We start from the raw sequence: 19,306 nt of genomic DNA, 5'->3' as shown, positions 1-19,306 counted from the left end.
GTGATTTATTTTAGCGATTTGAATCTTCCATTTTAAGACTAATTTCTCTCAATTCTTATCTACTCCATCCAGCCCATCATTCCCAGATGGACAGGAAGTCTCCCTGTTAATTCAGATCACTGCTGCCTGCATCCTAACTGGCACCAAGCTCTGTTCACCCATCACACCCTGTGCTCACTGGCCGACATTGGCATCAGGTCCAGTAAGGCCCATATTTTAAAATTCTCATCCTCATGTTCAAATCCCTCCTTGGCCTCACCCCTCCATATCTCTGTAATCTCTTATAGTCCTACAACCATCCAATATCTGCGCTCCTCCAATTCTGGCCTCCTGCGCATCCCCAAGTTTTATCACTTCAGCATTGGTGGCCGTGCCTTCAGCTGCCAAAACCCTAAGCTCTGGAATTCACTCCGGAAACCCCCAACTTCTCTCTCATCCTTTAAGGTGCGTCAGAAAACCCACTTTATCGACCCAGCTTTTGGTCACTCCCTCGTAATATCTCATCCTGAGGCATGGTGTCCATTATTTTATGACAACTCCGTGAAGTGCCTTGCGATATTTTGCTACATCAACTGATACAAGTGGGTGTTGTCGTTCCGAGTCTCCAGCGTTGCTATGGTGCAAAGGAGAGGACATATGTTGAATGAGCCACACCTGCCATTTGCATCTACTAATAGAACAGTCGATCATCATTCCGGGTGGAAATTCCCAAAAGTGCTGACAGGTGATGGGGAGTTGGTGGAATGACTCCACCACCACCTCCCACCTGCCACCCCCAACTGGGGAGGAGGAAAACCTCTGGGCTGCAATCCATTCCACAAGCCTGACCTTACATCACTAAGGACCTCTTGCTATGAAGGAATCTTTCCATAGAGCAATTACCTGGTGAGAAATAATTTCCATTGAATTAAAGCCTGGCTACCCGACCCGAACCCAACGAGACCTGACTACTCGGGTCAGTATTCCGAGTCCAGCATTCGGGCTTGGGTCAGGTCGGGCTGGACAATGCTGCCTCCGGGAACTCACGGGATCAGGCTCCCCCTTGATTCCCCACAACTCCATCTGCAGGAATAGCTTGCTGCCAGAATGGATGAACGATATTCGTGTTGGGTCAGGTCGGATCGGGCGGAAAAAAAATTAAAGGACTCGGGACCGGGCCGGATTCTGCTTGGTTGTGGTCGGGTCGGGTCCGGGTCAGGTTTTAATTTTATACCCGAGCCAGGCTTTACATTAAACATCTCGGAGTTATCCACATTGGTACAGGAGGTGCAGAGTCAGTATGGGAGGGCAGGATTGATACGGGAGGGGCGGGGTTAGTACTGGAAGGGGAGGGTCGGTAGGGGTGGGGCAGGGTTAGTACAGGAAGGGGAGGGTCGGTAGTAGTGGGGCAGGGTTAGTACAGGAAGGGGAGGGTTGGTAGGGGTGGGGAAAGGTTAGTACAGGAAGGGGAGGGTCGGTAGGGGTGGGGCAGGGTTAGTACAGGAAGGGGAGGGTCGGTAGGGGTGGGGCAAGGTTAGTACAGGAAGGGGAGAGTCTGTAGGGGTGGGGCAGGGTTAGTACAGGAAGGGGAGAGTCTGTAGGGGTGGGGCAGGGTTAGTACAGGAAGGGTAAGGTCGGTAGGGGTGGGGCAGGGTTAGTACAGGAAGGGGAGACTCCGTAGGGGTGGGGCAGTGTTAGTACAGGAAGGGGAGAGTCTGTAGGGGTGGGGCAGGGTTAGTACAGGAAGGGAAGGGTCGTTAGGGGAGGGGGAGGGTTAGTACTGGAAGGGGAGGGTCGGTAGGGGTGGGGCAGGGTTAGTACAGGAAGGGGAGGGTCGGTAGGGGTGGGGCAGGGTTAGTACAGGAAGGGGAGGGTCGGTAGGGGAGGGGCAGGGTTAGTACAGGAAGGGGAGGGTCGGTAAGGGTGGGGCAGGGTTAGTACAGGAAGGGGAGGGTCGGTAGGGGTGGGGCAAGGTTAATACAGGAAGGGGAGAGTCTGTAGGGGTGGGGCAGGGTTAGTACAAGAAGGGAAGGTCGGTAGGGTTGGGGCAGGGTTAGTACAGGAAGGAGAGAGTCTGTAGGGGTGGGGCAGGGTTAGTACAGGAAGGGAAGGGTCGTTAGGGGAGGGGGAGGGTTAGTACAGGAAGTGGAAGGTCAATAGGGGTGGGGCAGGGTTAGTACAGGAAGGGGAGAGTCTGTAGGGGTGGGGCAGGGTTAGTACAGGAAGGGAAGGGTCGTTAGGGGAGGGGAAGGGTTAGTACAGGAAGTGGAAGGTCAATAGGGGTGGGGCAGGGTTAGTACAGGAAGGGGAGGGTTGGTAGGGTTGGGGCAGGGTTAGTACAGGAAGGGGAGAGTCTGTAGGGGTGGGGCAGGGTTAGTACAGGAAGGGAAGGGTCGTTAGGGGAGGGGGAGGGTTAGTACAGGAAGGGGAGGGTCGATAGGGGTGGGGCAGGGTTAGTACAGGTAGGGGAGGGTCGGTAGGGGTGGGGCAGGGTTAGTACAGGAAGGGGAAGGTCAATAGGGGTGGGGCAGGGTTAGTACAGGAAGGGGAAGGTCGGTAGGGGTGGGGCAGGGTTAGTACAGGAAGGGGAAGGTTGGTAGGGGAGGGGCAGGGTCTTTACGGGAGGGCCAGGGTCAGTATGGAAGAGGCAGCATCAGTGCAGGAGGGGCAGGATCAGTATAGAAGAGGCAGGGCTGGTACAGGAGGGGTAGGATCGGTGTAGGAGAGGCAGGATTAGTACTCTAGGGGCAGGATTGGTATAAAGGTGCAGGCCACCTGTCTGGTATCAGAGCTACATCGGGCTTGGAGTGTTATTCAGGGAGGTGGAGTTGGAGAGTGTGCGCGGATGACAAGGGTGTATAATCTGTGTTGATGTCACTCTGTCTCTAACAGTATGAAGGGGACATCAAGGTGATGACTCACGTAATGGTAGACCTCAATTCAAGACTTAAGAAAGGAAGTGGAAAGGATCTGTCACTGAAACCTGGAGAAATCCTGGAAGTGATTGAGTATCCAGATGAGAAGAAGGCACTTTGCCGGAATGAAGATGGAAAATGTACGTAATAATAAACTAGAGAGGAAGACACATAGTGAATTATCAGAACAAGAACATCATGTGAGCGAGGGAGGGAGGTACTGGAGACTTATTTTTATTCATTTTCGGGATCTGGGCATCACTGACAAGGCCACATTTATTGCCCATCCCTGGTTGCGCTGGGAAGATGCTGGTGGGCTGCGTTCATGAACTGCTGTAGTCCACTCTTTGTAGCAATTTGATAAAACTGAGGGGCCTGTTAGGCCAATTCAGACTACAGTTAAGTCAACCAGGTTGATGTGGGACTGGAGTCACATTGGCCAGAGCCAGTATGGATGGTAGATTTCCTTCCCGAAAAGGCATTAATGAACCAGCTAGGTATTTACAATAATCTGACAGCGTCCTGTCAGTTTTACTGATCCCAGCTGTTTGTTTCCAGATTTTTTGAACTTAATTCAAATACTCAAACTGTCACAGTGAAATTCTCACATTCTACTGGACGCCTCTGGATTACTAGTCCAATTACATAACCACTACACTATTGTACCCAAGTTAAAGGATGAAAACAAATTAGACAAACTTGTTCTTGTGTTTTTGTCCAGGAATTTGAGGCAGGTGTCAGAAGGGCCACCCCAGATATGGGTCAGATTGGGAAAGAAATCTATCTAATTTGCATTTGGATGAATTAGTACTAACTGCTCCTAGTGCCTCCATGACAGCCTGTCCCATAGATTGACCACTCACTCACTGATCAGTTTTGACTTGACCTTCTTTAAGACATTGGGACCAGATGGAGTTTGGAGAGCAAGGTGCAAAGTGTTACATAGTTACGTAGTATTACAAAGTGTTTACAGCACAGAAACAGATTATTTGACCTAACTGGTCCATGTCATTTATGCTCCACGCGTCTTCTCCACCCTTCTTCATCTAACCCCATTGGATTTATTCATGACTATCACATCTATGGTCCCTAATTCTGGTCTCCCACACAAGTAGAAACATCTTCTCTACTTGTACTCAGTCAAATCCCTCCAAAATGTTCAAGACCTTTGTCAGCCCTCAGTCTTCTCTTTTCTAGAGAAAAGAGCCCCAACCCGTTCATTCTTTCCTAAGCTCACAGTTGTGGTATCATTCTTAAATCTTTTTTCATCTTCTCCAGTCACTCGATATGCTTTTTTTGAGATATGGAGACCAAAACTGTGAGGTCTGAGTGTGGTCTAATCAAGGTTCTATACAAGTTGAACACAACTTCTCTGTTTCTCAACTCTATTCCTGTACAGATGAAGCTTTGTTTGCTTTTTTGTGGCTTTATTAACTTGTGTTGCTATTTTTAGTGATCCCTGTATCTGACATATGTTCATTCTAGTGATTGGGCAGAAGGGGCAATGAAGGGAGAGATCTTTTTTAAACAGATCACCAAAGGAAACAACAGAGAGCCATAAAGTTCAGCTTCCTGGTTAGGAGTGGACTTAGAGGTTATGAGCAAAGTGAAAATCAGACCCTTCGGAATGATCTACGTGATGGACAGAGCTATCACAGGACAGCAGCGTTACCAATTAGACAGAGAGAGAGAGAGAAAGAGACTGTTGGAGATTTAGACAGATAGAAAGACTGTGACAGAATGAAATGTGCACCGGGACAGAGTCTTATTTTTTGTTGTGTGTTCTCCACACAGATGGACTCGTGCCAAGATCACTGCTGCTGGAGTAAGTTCACACAGTTTGCTATATCTTTATACAATAAAATAGAAACTAGAAATCAGTTTGAAAGAGAATGAACTTGCATTTTGACAGCACCTTTCACAACCTCAGGATGTCCCAAATGTTTTACAGCCATTTAAGTATTTCTGAAGTGTTGTCACTGTTTTAATATAGGAAATGTGACAACCAGTTTGTACACAGCAAGATCTCACAAACAGCAATGGAATACTGATCAAATCTGTTTTCGTGATATTGGTTGACAGATAAACATTTCTGTTACAACTAAATATGTAAATATGACTATAAGAGTCTTTTGGGCCTCCTTATCTCGAGAGACAATGGATACGCGCATGGAGGTGGTCAGTGGTTTGTGAAGCAGCGCCTGGAGTGGCTATAAAGGCCAATTCTGGAGTAACAGGCTCTTCCACAGGTGCTGCAGAGAAATTTGTTTGTTGGGGCTGTTGCACAGTTGGCTCTCCCCTTGCGCCTCTGTCTTTTTTCCTGCCAACTACTAAGTCTCTTCGACTCGCCACAATTTAGCCCTGTCTTTATGGCTGAATATGACTATAAGCCCTTCTGAAATTTAGTAGAAGCCGGCTTTAGGTCAGATTTACTGCAAATACAGTGGATTAGAAATGAACACCGAGACAATGTCATAAACAAATGGGCGAGCACACAAAAATAAATATGAAGAATAAAAGGAGACCTAGACAGGAGATGAAAGAGAAAGCAGGAAAGAGACAGAGCTAGTGGGTGAGAGAGTGGTAATGAGGAAGGGAAGGAATGTAGAGTACTGATCAGGAGTCAAATGGATCGCAGTGAGGGGGAGAAGTCAGAGTAGTGAAAAGAATATAGGAATGAGAAGATTGTATCTGAAACATGGAGCAGGAAAGGAAAAGCCAAGGAACAAATATGAGGGAAAAATTGAAGGTGACACTAGGAAGAGAAGACAAGAAAGGAGTGGTGAGAGATGAACAAGGGAGATGGAAGGTAAGTGAGACAAAACAATAATTGTGCTGTCAACAGGAGAGGGAACAAGATGAAGGTATAGAGAGAAACAGAAATAGTGGGATGACAAAGAGAAAGGAATAGAAAGGAAGGGGGCTGGAGAAAGGTCAAGGGGGAGAGTCAGAGAGATGGAGATATGGTAAAGACAGAGGAAAGTTAAGACAATGAGACAAACAATGAGAAAAAGAATTGCAGTTACAACTAGAGGAGGCAGGGGCAATGAAAGTAGAAAATGGGAGATACTGGGGTTCAAGAGAGGGAGAATGAGAAAAATACAGAGGTTCGAGAGAGGGAAAATGAGAGAGATGCAGTGACTCAAGAGAGGAAATGAAAGCCAAGGGTTCAAGAGAGGGGGAATGAGAGAGATGCAGTGACTCATGAGAGAGGTAATGAGATACAGGGGTTCAAGAGGGACGACCGAGAGAGTAAAAGAACTGAGGGAAAGAAGGAAACAGGACAAGAGATAAAAATGACAAAACAGGAAAAAGATGAATGAAACAGAAGGAAGAGAATGGGAAGCGAGAAAAGGGAGTAGAGGAGAGGGAGGCAAAGAATGCTTCAGATGGGTACAATCGTTGAGTAAGGTGGCGGGGGGGGTTGATAAAGACGAAGTAAGTGGGACAGTAGATAAGAGAAACATATTTAAGGGATCAGCAACATGTGACGTGAGATGACGATAGATGATGAAAATGGAGGAGTGATAGAGATCAATCAGGCCCTCATTTCAAATGGCCTGACTTCATATTAATGATCAATCTGCATCTTCCTTAATCTCAGGTCTCACTACAAATGATCAGCCCCTTTATTAATATGCTTTTATTACTAATGTAATTAGACTTATTTTACTAATGAACAATTCAAATTATAATTGGTCAGTCCAGACAACTAATAGAGTCATACAGTCATAGAGAGATACAGCACTGAAACAGGCCCTTCGGCCCACCAGGTCCGTGCCGACCATCAACCACCCATTTATACTAACCCTACATTAATCCCATTTTCCCTCTCACATCCCCACCTTCCCTCAATTCTCCTACCACCTACCTACACTAGGGGCAATTTTTACCATAGCCAATTTACCTATCAACCCGCAAGTCTTTGGCATGTGGGAGGAAACTGGAGCACTCTCTCCATTAAAATTGACCCTGCTCGATCAATTATCTTTGTTCTTATTAATTCTCGGGCTCTGGGTTTCACTGGGCAGGCCAGTATTTATTGCCCATCCATAATTGCCCATCAGAAGATGGTAGTGAGCCACCACCTTGAACGGCTGCAGTCCATGTTGTATGTTTGGTTTACTCTATCCAGCAGAGATTACACAGTCTTTGGTAAGGTTGAACCATAACTATTTGACAGTTAAGGAATTATATAGACTTTACTTAAACATGACTAACTTCTCTGATGGTCATGAGGCTTCTTCTCCTCTTTTATATTTGATATCTTACATCACACTGTTCCAAACATTAACCCTTTCAAACCCTTGTACTACATCTCCCCCCAAGTATTTTTCCATATATATATTTATCTTAATTTTTACTTTTACATACTACCACATCTCCTCCCAAGTCTCTGACATCACAGATTCAATCTGTCAGGAGGCTTCACAACTCTCCCTGATCGTGTTCTTGTCAGACTTGGAAGATCTTTCTCTGAACTCCTGTTTCTTGACTTGAATGGTCTTCATTCAACTTTATAGTATTGGGTGTTTTCTGAATTTCAGGATCAACATCTGTTTCATCCAAATCAAAGAATCACAGAATTGTTACAGCACAGAAGGAGGCTATTCAGCCCATTGTGTTTGCACCGGCTCTCCGAGTGAGCAACTCACTTAGCGCCATTCCCCCGCCTTCTCCCATAACTCTGTACATTCTTCCTTTTCAAGCAACTATCTAATTCCCTTCTGAATGCCTTCATTGTATCTGCCTCCACCGCACGCTCTGGCAGTGGATTCCAGATCCTGACTACTCACTGTGTGAAAAAGATTTCCTCGTGTCACCATTGCTTCTTTTGCCAATTACCTTAAATCTGTGCCCTTTCATTCTTGATCCTTTTATGAGTGGGAACAGTTTCTCCCTATCAAATCCCCTCTCAGCCTTCTCTTCTCCAAGGAAAATAGTCTCAATTTCTCCAATCTATCTTCGTAAAAGTTCCTCATCCCTAGAACCATTCTCGTGAATCTTTTCTGTACTTTCTCCAATACCTTCACATCTTTCCTTAAATGCGGCGCCCAGAACTGGATGCAATACTCCAGCTGAGGACAAACAAGTGTCTTATACAAGTTTAACATAACCTCCTTGCTCTTGTACTCTATGCCACTATTAATAAAGTCTAGGATACTGTATGCTTAATTGACTGCTCTCTCAAACTGTCCTGCCACCTTCAATGACTTATTCACATATACACCCAGGTCCCTCTGCTTCTGCACCCCCTTTAGAACTGTACCCTTTATTTTGTATTGTCTCATATGAACTTACGAATTAGGAGCGGGAGTAGGCCACTCGGCCCTTCGAGCCTGCTCCGCCATTCATTAAGTTCATGGCTGAACTGATTACTCCACATTTCCACCGACCCCCGATAACCTTCCACCCCCCCTTGCTTATCAAGAATCTATCTACCTCTGCCGTAAAAATATTCAAAGACTCTGCTTCCACTGCCTTTTGAGGAAGAGAATTCCAAAGACTCATGACCCTCTGACAGAAAATATTTCTCCTCATCTCTGTCTTAAATGGGCGACCCCTTATTTTTAAACAGTGACTCCAAGTTCTAGATTCTCCCACAAGGGGAAACATCCATGTTCTTCCCACCAAAATGAATCACTTCACATTTCTCTGCACTGAACTTCATCTGCCACTTGTCTGCCCATTCCACCAATTTGTCTATGTCTTTTTTGAAGTTCCATACTATTCTCCTCACATTTCACAATGCTTCCAAGTTTTCTATCATCCACAAATTTTGAAATGTTGCCCTGTATGCCAAGGTCTAGGTCATTAATATATATCAGGAAAAGCAAGGGTCCCAACACTGACCCCTGGGGAACTACACTACGAACCTTCATCCAAACCACATCCATTAACCACTACTCTTTGTTTCCTGTCACTCATTCAATTGCGTATCCATGTTGCTACTGTCCCTTTGATTCCATGAGTTTTAACTTTGCTCACAAGTCTGTAGTTGGCACCATATCAAATGTCTTTTGGAAGTCCATGTACACCACATCAACAGCATTGCCCTCATCAACCCTCTCTGTTACCTCCACAAAAAACTCCAGCAAGTTAGTTAAACATGATTTTCCCTTAATTAACCCACATTTGTCCATGTGATTTAATTTTTACCCGAATTATTGTTTCAAAAGTTTCCCTATCACCAAGGTTAAACTGATTGGCCTGTAGTTGCTGGGCTTATCTTTACATCCTTTTTGAACAAGGGTGTAACATTTGCACTTCTCCAGTCCTCAGGCACCACCCCAGAATCTAAGGAAGAATGGAAAATTATGGCCAATGCCTCCGCAATTTCTATTCTCACTTCCCTCAGTATCCTCGGACGCATCTCATCCAGTACTGGTGCTTTATCAATTTAAGTATTGACAACCTATCTAATACCTCCTGTTCATCAATTTTAAATCCTTCTAGTGTATTAATTACCTCCTCTTTCACTGTGGCCTAGGTAGCATCTTCTTCCTTGGTAAAGACAAATGCAAAGTATTTACTTAATACCTCAGCTATTCCCCCTGCCTCTATGCATAAATCCCCCTTTTGGTCCCCAATCAGCCCTACTCCACCTTTTACCACCTTTACTATTTATATGTCTATAGAAGACTTCAGGATTTACTTTTATGTTAGCTGCCAGTCTCTTTTCATGCTCTCTCTTTGCTTCTCTTATTCGTTTTTTCACTTCCCCTCTGAACCTTCTATATTCAGCTTGGTTCTCCATGGTGTTATCTACCTGAAATCTGTCATAAGCACACGTTTTCTTCTGCATCTTCACCTTTATCTCTTTTATCATCCAGGGAGCTCTGGATTTGTTCGCCCTACCTTTCCTCTTCGAAGGAATATACCTTGACTTTGCCTGAACTATCTCATCTTTAAAGGTAGCCCATTGTTCAGCTACTGTTTTTCCTGCCAGCCTTTGATTCCAATTCGATCAGCCCAGATCCATTCTTACACCATTGAAGTTGGACCTTCCCCCAGTTAATTATTCTTACTCTACATTGTTCTTTGTCGTTTCCCATAGCAAACCTAAAATGATCGCTGTCCTTTAAATGTTCTCATACTGATATTTGATCCACTTGGTCCACCTCATTCCCAAGAACCAGGTCCAGCAGTGCCTCCCCTTTCATTGGACTGGAAACATTCCGCTGTAGAAAATCTTTCTGCAGACACACACAGAACTCTTGCCCCTCTCTACCCTTTACACTAGTACTATCCCAGTCTATATTCAGATAATTAAAGTTTCCCATTATAACTACACTATAATTCTTGCACCTCTCTCTAACTTCTTTGCAAATTTGTTCCTCTACATCCTTTCCACAAGCTGGTGGCCTATAGACTACACTGAGCAATGTAACTGCACCTTTTCTGTTCCTTAGCTCGAGCCAAATAGATTCTGTCCTAGACCCCTCTGGGATATCCTTTCTCTCAAGCTCTCTTTAATCAATACCGCCATTCCTTCCCCTTTTCTTCCTTTCCTATCATTCCTGAACACCTTGTATCCAGGAATATTTGACATCCAGTCCTGCCCTTCTTGGAGCCAGGTCTCTGTTCTAGTCACAAAATCATATTCCCACATGTCAATCTGTGGGCGGCACAGTGGCGCAGTGGTTAGCACCGCAGGCTCACAGCTCCAGCGACCCGGGTTCAATTCTGGGGACTGCCTGTGTGGAGTTTGCAAGTTCTCCCTGTGTCTGTGTGGGTTTCCTCCCACATGCCAAAGACTTGCAGGTTGATAGATAAATTGGCCATTAGCAATTGCCCCTAGTATAGGTAGGTGGTAGGGAAATATAGGAACAGGTGGGGAGCTGGTAGGAATATGGAATTAGTGCAGGATTAGTATAAAATGGGTGGTTGATGGTCAGCACAGACTCGGTGGGCCGAAGGGCCTGTTTCAGTGCTGTATCTCTAAACTAAACTAAACTAATTCACCAATCTTATGAACCACACTCCATGCATTCACACTTTTTAAAAATTCATTCAGGGATGTGGGCGTCGCTGGCTTGGCCAGCATTTATTGCCCATCCCTAATTGCCCTTGAGAAGGTGGTGGTGAGCTGCCTTCTTGAACCGCTGCAGTCCATTTGGGGTAGGTACACCCACAATGCTGTTAGGAAGGGAGTTGCAGGATTTTGACCCAGCGACACTGAAGGAACGGCAATATAGTTCCAAGTCAGGATGGTGTGTGACTTGGAGGGGAACTTGCAGGTGGTGGTGTTCCCATACATTTGCTGCCCTTGTCCTTCCAGTTGGTAGAGGTCGCGGGTTTGGAAGGTGCTGTCTAAGGAGCCTTGGTTCATTGCTGCAGTACATCTTGTAGATGGTACACACTGCTGCCACTGTGTGTCGGTGGTGGAGGGACTGTATGTTTGTAGATGGGGTGCCAATCAAGCGGGCTGCTTTGTCCTGGATGGTGTCGAGCTTCTTGAGTGTTGTTGGAGCTGCACCCATCCAGGCAAGTGGAGAGTATTCCATCACACTCCTGACTTGTGCCTTGTAGATGGTGGATAGGCTTTGGGGAGTCAGGAGGTGAGTTACTTGCCTCAGGATTCCTAGCCTCTGCCTTGCTCTTGTAGCCACAGTATTTATATGGCTACTCCAGTTCAGTTTCTGGTCAATGGTAGCCCCTAGCATGTTGATAGTGGGGGATTCAGCGATCGTAATGCCGTTGAATGTCAAGGGGAGATGGTTAGATTCTCTCTTGTTGGAGATGGTCATTGCCTGGCACTTGTGTGGTGCGAATGTCACTTGCCACTTATCAGCCCAAGCCTGGATATTGTCCAGGTCTTGCTGCATTTCTACACAGACTGCTTCAGTATCTGAGGAGTCACAAATGGTGCTGAACATTGTGCAATCATCAGCGACCATCCCCACTTCTGACCTTACGATTGAAGGTCGGTCATTGATGAAGCAGCTGAAGATGGTTGGGCCTAGGACACTACCCTGAGGAACTCCTGCAGTGGTGTCCTGGAGCTCAGATGATTGACCTCCAACAACCACAACCATCTTCTTTTGTGTTAGGTATGACTCCAGCCAGTGGAGGGTTTTCCCCCTGATTCCCATTGACCTCAGTTTTGCTAGGGCTCCTTGATGCCATACTCGGTCAAATGCTGCCTTGATGTCAAGGGCAGTCACTCTCACCTCACCTCTTGAGTTCAGTTCTTTTGTCCATGTTTGAACCAAGGCTGTAATGAAGTCAGGAGCTGAGTGGCCCTGGCGGAACCCAAACTGAGCGTCACGGAGCAGGTTATTGCTAAGCAAGTGCCGCTTGATGGCACTGTTGATGACACCTTCCATCACTTTACTGATGATTGAGAGTAGGCTGATGGGGCGGTAATTGGCCGGGTTGGACTTGTCCTGCTTTTTGTGTACAGGACATACCGGGGCAATTTTCCACATTGCAGGGTAGATGCCAGTGTTGTAGCTGTACTGGAACAGCTTGGCTAGGGGCGTGGCAAGTTCTGGAGCACAGGTCTTCAGTACTATTGTCGGAATATTGTCAGGGCCCATAGCTTTTGCAGTATCCAGTGCCTTCAGTCATTTCTTGATATCACGCGGAGTGAATCGAGTTGGCTGAAGTCTGGCATCTGTGATGCTGGGGACTTCAGGAGGAGGCCGAGATGGATCATCAACTCGGCACTTCTGACTGAAGATTGTTGCAAATGCTTCAGCCTTATCTTTCGCACTGATGTGATGGGCTCCCCCATCATTGAGGATGGGGATATTTGTGGAGCCACCTCCTCCAGTTAGTTGTTTAATTGTCCACCACCATTCACGGCTGGATGTGGCAGGACTGCAGAGCATAGATCTGATCCGTTGGTTATGGGATCGCTTAGCTCTGTCTATCACATGCTGCTTACGCAGTTTGGCATGCAGATAGTCCTGTATTGTAGCTTCACCAGGTTGACACCTCATATTGAGGTATGCCTGGTGCTGCTCCTGGCATGCCCTCCTGCATTCTTCGTTGAACCAGGGTTGGTCTCCTGGCTTGATGGTAATGGTAGAGTGGGGGATATGCCGGGCCATGAGGTTACAGATTGTGGTTGAGTACAATTCTGCTGCTGCTGATGGCCCACAGTGCCTCATGGATGCCCAGTTTTGCATTGCTAGATCTGATCGAAAGCTATCCCATTTAGCACGGTGGTAGTGCCACACAATACGATGGATGGTATCCTCAATGTGAAGGCGGGACTTCGTCTCTACAACGACTGTGCGGTGGTCACTCCTACCAATACAGTCATGGACAGAAGCATCTGCGGCAGGCAGATAGGTGAGGGCGAGGTCAAGTATGTTTTTCCCTCGTGTTGGTTCCCTCACCACCTGCCGCAGACCCAGTCTAGCAGCTATGTCCTTTAGGACTCGGCCAGCTTGGTCAGTAGTGGTGCTACCGAGTCACTCTTGGTGATGGACATTGAAGTCCCCCACCCAGAGTACATTTTGTGCCCTTGCCACCCTCAGTGCTTCCTCCAAGTGGTGTTCAACATGGAGGAGTACTGAGTCATCAGCTGAGGGAGGGCGGTAGGTGGTAATCAGTAGGAGGTTACCTTGCCCATGTTTGACCTGATGCCATGAGACTTCATGGGGTCCGGAGTCGATGTTGAGGACTCCCAGGGCAACTCCCTCCCTACTGTATACCACTGTGCCACCACCTCTGGTGGGTCTGTCCTGCCAGTGGGGCAGGACATACCCGGGGATGGTGATGGCAGTGTCTGGGACATTGTCTGTAGTACATACATGCACATTAACCCTGATTTAGACTTTATTACTTCCTCCCCTACCCTGACCCCACCTAATAACTTATTATTCCCTACTCTACTGCTATCTATCTCCCCTAGTATTCTGTGCACCTTGGTAGTATTATCTAACACTCTCACCTTATGCACCTTATTCCTCTTTTCTACCTTTACATGCTGGTGCCCATCCCCCCTGCCAACTTAGTTTAAACCCTCCTCAACCACACTAGTGAACCTCCCCGCGAGGACATTGGTCCCAGTCCCGTTGAGGTGCATCCCGTCCCTTTTGAATCGGTGCCTCCTGCCCCAGAACTGGTCCCAATGCCACAAGAATCTTAAGCCCTCCCTCTTGCATCATGCTTCAAGCTGCACATTGATCCTCCCTATCTTCCTCTATCTACTGTCACTAGCAAGTGGCACTACTACCCTTGAGGTCGTACTCTTTAACTTTCCCCCTAGCTCCTGAAAATCTAACCATGGGACCTCAGTACCTGCCCTTGCTATGTCATTGGTACCAACATGTACCACAACTTCTTACTCACTCCCTTCCCCCTGCAGAATATGCTGCACTCTCTCCGTGATGTCCTTTACCCTGGCACCAGGGAGACAACACACCATGCTGGACTCATGATAACGGTTATAGAAATGCCTGTCTGTCCACTAGACTACGGAATCACTTATAACAACTGCATTTCTGCACTTTGTTGCTCCCTCCTGTACAGTCCCATGCACATCAGTGCCATGGTTTGGACTGCACTCCTTCAAGGTGTCATCACTCTCAGCAGTCTCCAAAGCTGAGTACCAGTTTAGGAGCAGCGCACACCCCGAAGACTCCTGCCTCTTGCTACTCTTCTGGATGGCCACCCACCTACTATCCTGGACTCCTACTGCCTGTGGGGTGACCACCTCCTGGAATGTACGATGCAGGAAACTCTCCTGCTCCCTGATGCTCTGCAGTGATTCCAGCTTCCCTCAAGCTCGGAAATCCTGAGGTTGAGCTGAAGCAGCTGGAGACACTTCCTACACACGTGGTTGCCCAGGACACATGAAGTATCCTGAGATTCCCACGTGACGCAGGAATTGCAAGCAACAGGTTGCAGCTGTCCAGCCATGATCTGAACAAAAACCCTTTATTCTCTTTTTAAACAATCTATTTAATATCCTGTTTCAACAATCAATTGTAATTAATACCTCTCTGTGTTTATACTCTTACTGTTACACTACCCTGATTGAAAATGTTTTAATTTCCCAGCCCCTAATTTGAACCAATACCCTCCCTGCTGGTCTCTAAATTTATGCTAAGTTACAAAATCCGCTTTAGTTTTTATTTTTTTTACTAATGAATCGATCAAGTCTTATTTTAGATTTGATTAACTTAGATTAAATTAAAAGCTTACCGGTATACTCACCCATCTGCTTTCTGTTTCTCCGTGTTCTCTGTTGATTGTGATGTCATTTTTCGATTTTTGATTTGCGTCTGAACCTCCCGTTCTTCTCCCGCTGCTTCTCTCCGAGTCTCCGAGCTTTTGGCCCCGCTTTTTAAATCCTCTCTTCTCCCGCTGCTTCTCTCCGAGTCTCCGAGCTTTTGGCCCCGCTTTTTAAATCCTCTCCTCTCCCTCTGCTTCTCTCCGAGTCTCCGAGCTTTTGGCCCCGCTTTTTAAATCCTCTTCTCTCCTGCTGCTTCTCTCCGAATGTATGACTGGTTGACATCTTTGATGAATAGAAATAAGATTTCTCCTGTCTCTTCTTATTGTACCTTATGAAGTTTGTACTTAAGATCTCTGTTGATTCTCATCTCTCTGGGCGATTACTCCTTCTCTGCCTTGGTCTCATAACCATACCTTTTCTCCTTCCATCAACTTGGGTAGGTTCCTGGTACAGATACTTCCTATTATAGTTATAATCTTTTTGTTTTTGATAAGACTTTTCTCTGTCTTGAGCTCTCTGATAACCCTCTGGAAGTAATTTTTTGGGTATGGTGGGAAGTTGTGTTTTGAGCTTGTATAGAACCTTGGTTAGACCGCACGTGGAGTACTCTGTGCAGTTTTGGTCCCCTTACCTTAGGAAGGATATTATTGCCATAAAGGGAGTGCAACAAAGATTCCCCAGACTTGTTCCCCGGGATGGCGGGACTGTCCTATGAAGAGAGATTGAGGAAACCGGGCCTGTATTCTCTAGAGTTTTGAAGAATGAGAGATGATCTCATTGAAACCTACAAAATATTTAAAGGGATAGTCAGGGTAGATGCAGGTAAGATGTTTCCCCTGGTTGGGGAGTCTAGAACCAGGGGACACAATTTCAAAATAAGGGGGAAGCCACTTAGGATAGAAATGAGGAGAAATGTTTTTAGTCAAAGGGTTGTGAATCTTTGGAATTCTCTAACCCAGAGGGCTGTGGAAGCTCAGTCATTGAGAATGTTTAAAGCAGAGATGGACAGATTTCTAAATACAAATGACATAAGGGGATACGGGGATAGTAGAATCACAAAAGAAGGAAGTTTAAGGCACAGAAAGAGGCCACTTGGCCCATTGTATCTGTCCTGGCCGAAAAACGATCCACCTATTCTAATCCCACCTTCCAACATTTGGTCCGTAGCCCTGCAGATTATGGCACTTGAGGCGCATATCCAGACTCCTTTTGAATGAGTTGAGGGTCTCTGCCTCATCTACCCTTTCAGTTAGTGAGTTCCAGACCATCGCCACCCTCTGGCTGAAAAAGCTTTTCCTCATTCCCGGTCTAATTTTTCTACCAATCACTTTAAATATATGCCCCCTCGTCACTGACCTCTCTGCTATGGTGAATAGACCCTTCACGTCCACTCTATCCAGGCCCCTCAAAATTTTGTACATGTCAATCAGATGTCCCCTCAGCCTTTTCTGTTCCAAGGAGAACAACCCCAGCCGATCCAATCTTTCCTCATAGCTGCATTTTTCCACTCCTGGCAACATCCCCGTAAATTTCCTCTGCACCCTCTCTGGTGCAATTACGTGCTTTCTGTAATGAGGTGATCAGAACTGTACACAGTATTCAAGTTGAGGCCTAACCAATGAGTTATACAGTTCCAGCATAACCTCCCTGCTGTTGTATTCTGTACCTCAGCTAATAAAGGAAAGGATTCCATATGCCTTCTTAACCACCTTATCAACCTGTCCTGCTACCTTCAGGGATCTGTGGACATTCACTCCAAGGTCCCTTACTTCCTCTACACTTCTCAGTATTTTCCCATTAATAGTGTATTCCTTTGCCTTGTTTGACCTCCCCAAATCCATCACCTCACACTTCTCCAAGTTGAATTTCATTTGCCACTTTTCTGCCCATCTGACCAGACCATCAATATCTTCCTGCAGCCTACAGCTATCCTCCTTGCTATCTTCCACACGGCCAATCTTTGCATCGTCCGCAAACTTCTTCATCATGACCCCTACATTTACGTCCAAATCGTTAACGTACACCACGAAAAGCAGGGCACCCAGTACTGAGCCCTGCAGAACGCCACTGGAAACAACCCTCTAGTCGCTAAAACACCCGTCAACAATTACCCTTTGTTTCCTGCCACTGAGCCAATTTTGTATCCACCTTGTTGCATTTCCTTTGCTAAAATCCATGTAGACCACATCAACTGCACTACCCTCATCTATCTTCCTTGTTACTTCTTCAAAAAATTTGATCAAGTTGATCAAACAAGATCTTCCCTTAACAAATCCATGCTGACGATCCTTGATTAACCCATGCCTTTCTAAGTGACAGTTTATTCTGTCTCTCAGAATAGATTCCAATAATTTGCCCACTACTGAGGTTAGACTGGCCTGTAACTATTCGGTCTATCCTTGGCTCACTTTTTAAACAGAGGTACAATGTTAGCAATTCTCCAATCCCCCAGCACCACACCTGTATCCAGTGAGGACTGGAAAATGGTGGTCAGACCTTCTGCTATTTCCTCTCTTGCTTCTTTTAACAGCCTAGGATACATTTCATCTGGCCCTGGTGATTTATCAACTTTCAAGGATGATAATCCCATTAATACTACCTCTCTCCCTATGTTTATCACATCCAATACTTCACACTCTTCCACCTTAACTACAATATCTGCATCGTCCCCCTCTTTTGTGAAGACAGATGCAATGTATTCATGAAGAACCATACCAATATCTTCCACTCCTACACGTAGGTTACCTTTTTGGTCTTTTATGGGCCCTACTCTCTCCTTAGTTATCTTCTTACTCTTAATGTATTGAAAAAACATCTTTTGGTTCACCTTGATTTTGCTTTCCAATATTCTTTCATGCCCTCTCTTTGCTTTCCTAATTTCCTTATTGATTTCACCCCTCCACTTTCTATACTCCTCTCGGCTTTCTGCAGTATTGAGTTCTCGGTGTTGGACATAAGCTTTCCTTTTCTGCCTTATCTTACCCTGTAGGCTCCTTGACATCTATAAGGCTGTAGATTTGGCTGCTTCACCCTTTTTCTTTGTGGGGATATGTTTACCCTGAAACCCTTGAATCTCCCAAAATAAAAGCAAAATACTGCGGATGCTGGAAATCTGAAATAAAAACAAGAAATGCTGGAATCACTCAGCAGGTCTAGCTGCCAGACCTGCTGAGTGATTCCAGCATTTCTTGTTTTTATACCCTTGAATCTCCCCTTTGAATGCCTCCCACTGTTCTGACACTGATTTACCTTCAAGTAGCTGTTTCCAGTCCACTTTTGCTAAATCACTCCTCAGTTTAGTAAAATTGGCCTTGCCCCAATTGAGAACTCTAACTCCTGTTCTATCTCTGTCCTTTTCCATAATTATGTTAAAACCGACTGAATTATGATCACTACCACCAAAATGCTCTCCCACTGCCACTCTTTCCACCTGCCTATCTTCATTTTCTAAAACTAAGTCTAAAACTGTGCCCTCTCTTGTTGGACTTGCTATATACTGGGCAAAAACGTTCTCCTGAATGCACCTCAAGAATTCTGCTCCCTCAATTCCTTTCACGCTAAAACTTTCCCAGTTAATATTGGGGTCATTAAAATCCCCTATTACTGCCCTATTGTTCTTGCACTTCTCAGAGATTTGCCAACATATCTGTTCTTCTATCTCCATCTGACTGTTTGGAGGTCTATAGTACACTCCCAGCAGTGTGATTGCCCCTTTTTTGTTCCTTAGCTCAATCCATGTGGCCTCATTTGATGAACCTTCCAACATATCATCTCTCCTCACAGCTGTAATAGTTCCCTTGACCAAAATTGCCACTTTCTTATTCCCCTCCCTATTGCATCTGAAAACACTGTAACCGGCAATGTTGAGCTGCCATTCCTGTCCCTCCTTAAGCCATGTTTCTGTAATAGCTATGATATCATACTGCCACGTGTCTATCTGTGCCCTCAGCTCATCTGCTTTATTTTATTTTATTTTATTTAGAGATCCAGCACTGAAACAGGCCCTTCGGGGTGGGGATATAGTAGGGAATATGGGATTAATGTAGGATTAGTATAAATGGGTGGCTTTATTCCTTGGATTGAAATAGATACCCTTGAGCACTGCCAAACTTTTTTTTAATTTTCTAACCCTCGTTTCCTCTGTCTTCCATTAATTTTCTGCCTTTCATTTTCATTTCTGATTTTGTCCCAGCTGAGTCTATCCTCAGGTCCCCATCTC

The 19,306-nt window shown here is 45.7% G+C and overlaps 1 protein-coding gene across 3 annotated transcripts in view; it reads left to right on the top strand.

Annotated features, from left to right (window-relative positions):
- Positions 1 to 19,306, top strand: part of LOC137351816 (uncharacterized) — a 66,207-nt gene that overhangs the window by 30,280 nt on the left and 16,621 nt on the right. For 2 of the 3 annotated variants that reach the window (XM_068016682.1, XM_068016681.1), the window contains exons 7-8: positions 2,872 to 3,034; positions 4,689 to 4,719. In XM_068016682.1, coding sequence (XP_067872783.1) covers positions 2,872 to 3,034; positions 4,689 to 4,719 — 194 coding nt within the window. The remainder of the gene's footprint in view (positions 1 to 2,871; positions 3,035 to 4,688; positions 4,720 to 19,306) is intronic. The other variant, XM_068016680.1, reaches the window with a different exon arrangement.

This window comes from Heterodontus francisci, chromosome 36 (genome assembly GCF_036365525.1).
Source record: "Heterodontus francisci isolate sHetFra1 chromosome 36, sHetFra1.hap1, whole genome shotgun sequence".
NCBI classification, from domain to species: domain Eukaryota; kingdom Metazoa; phylum Chordata; class Chondrichthyes; order Heterodontiformes; family Heterodontidae; genus Heterodontus; species Heterodontus francisci.
The sequence above is the reverse complement of the archived record's forward strand: the minus strand, read 5'-3'. Positions and strand labels throughout refer to the sequence as shown.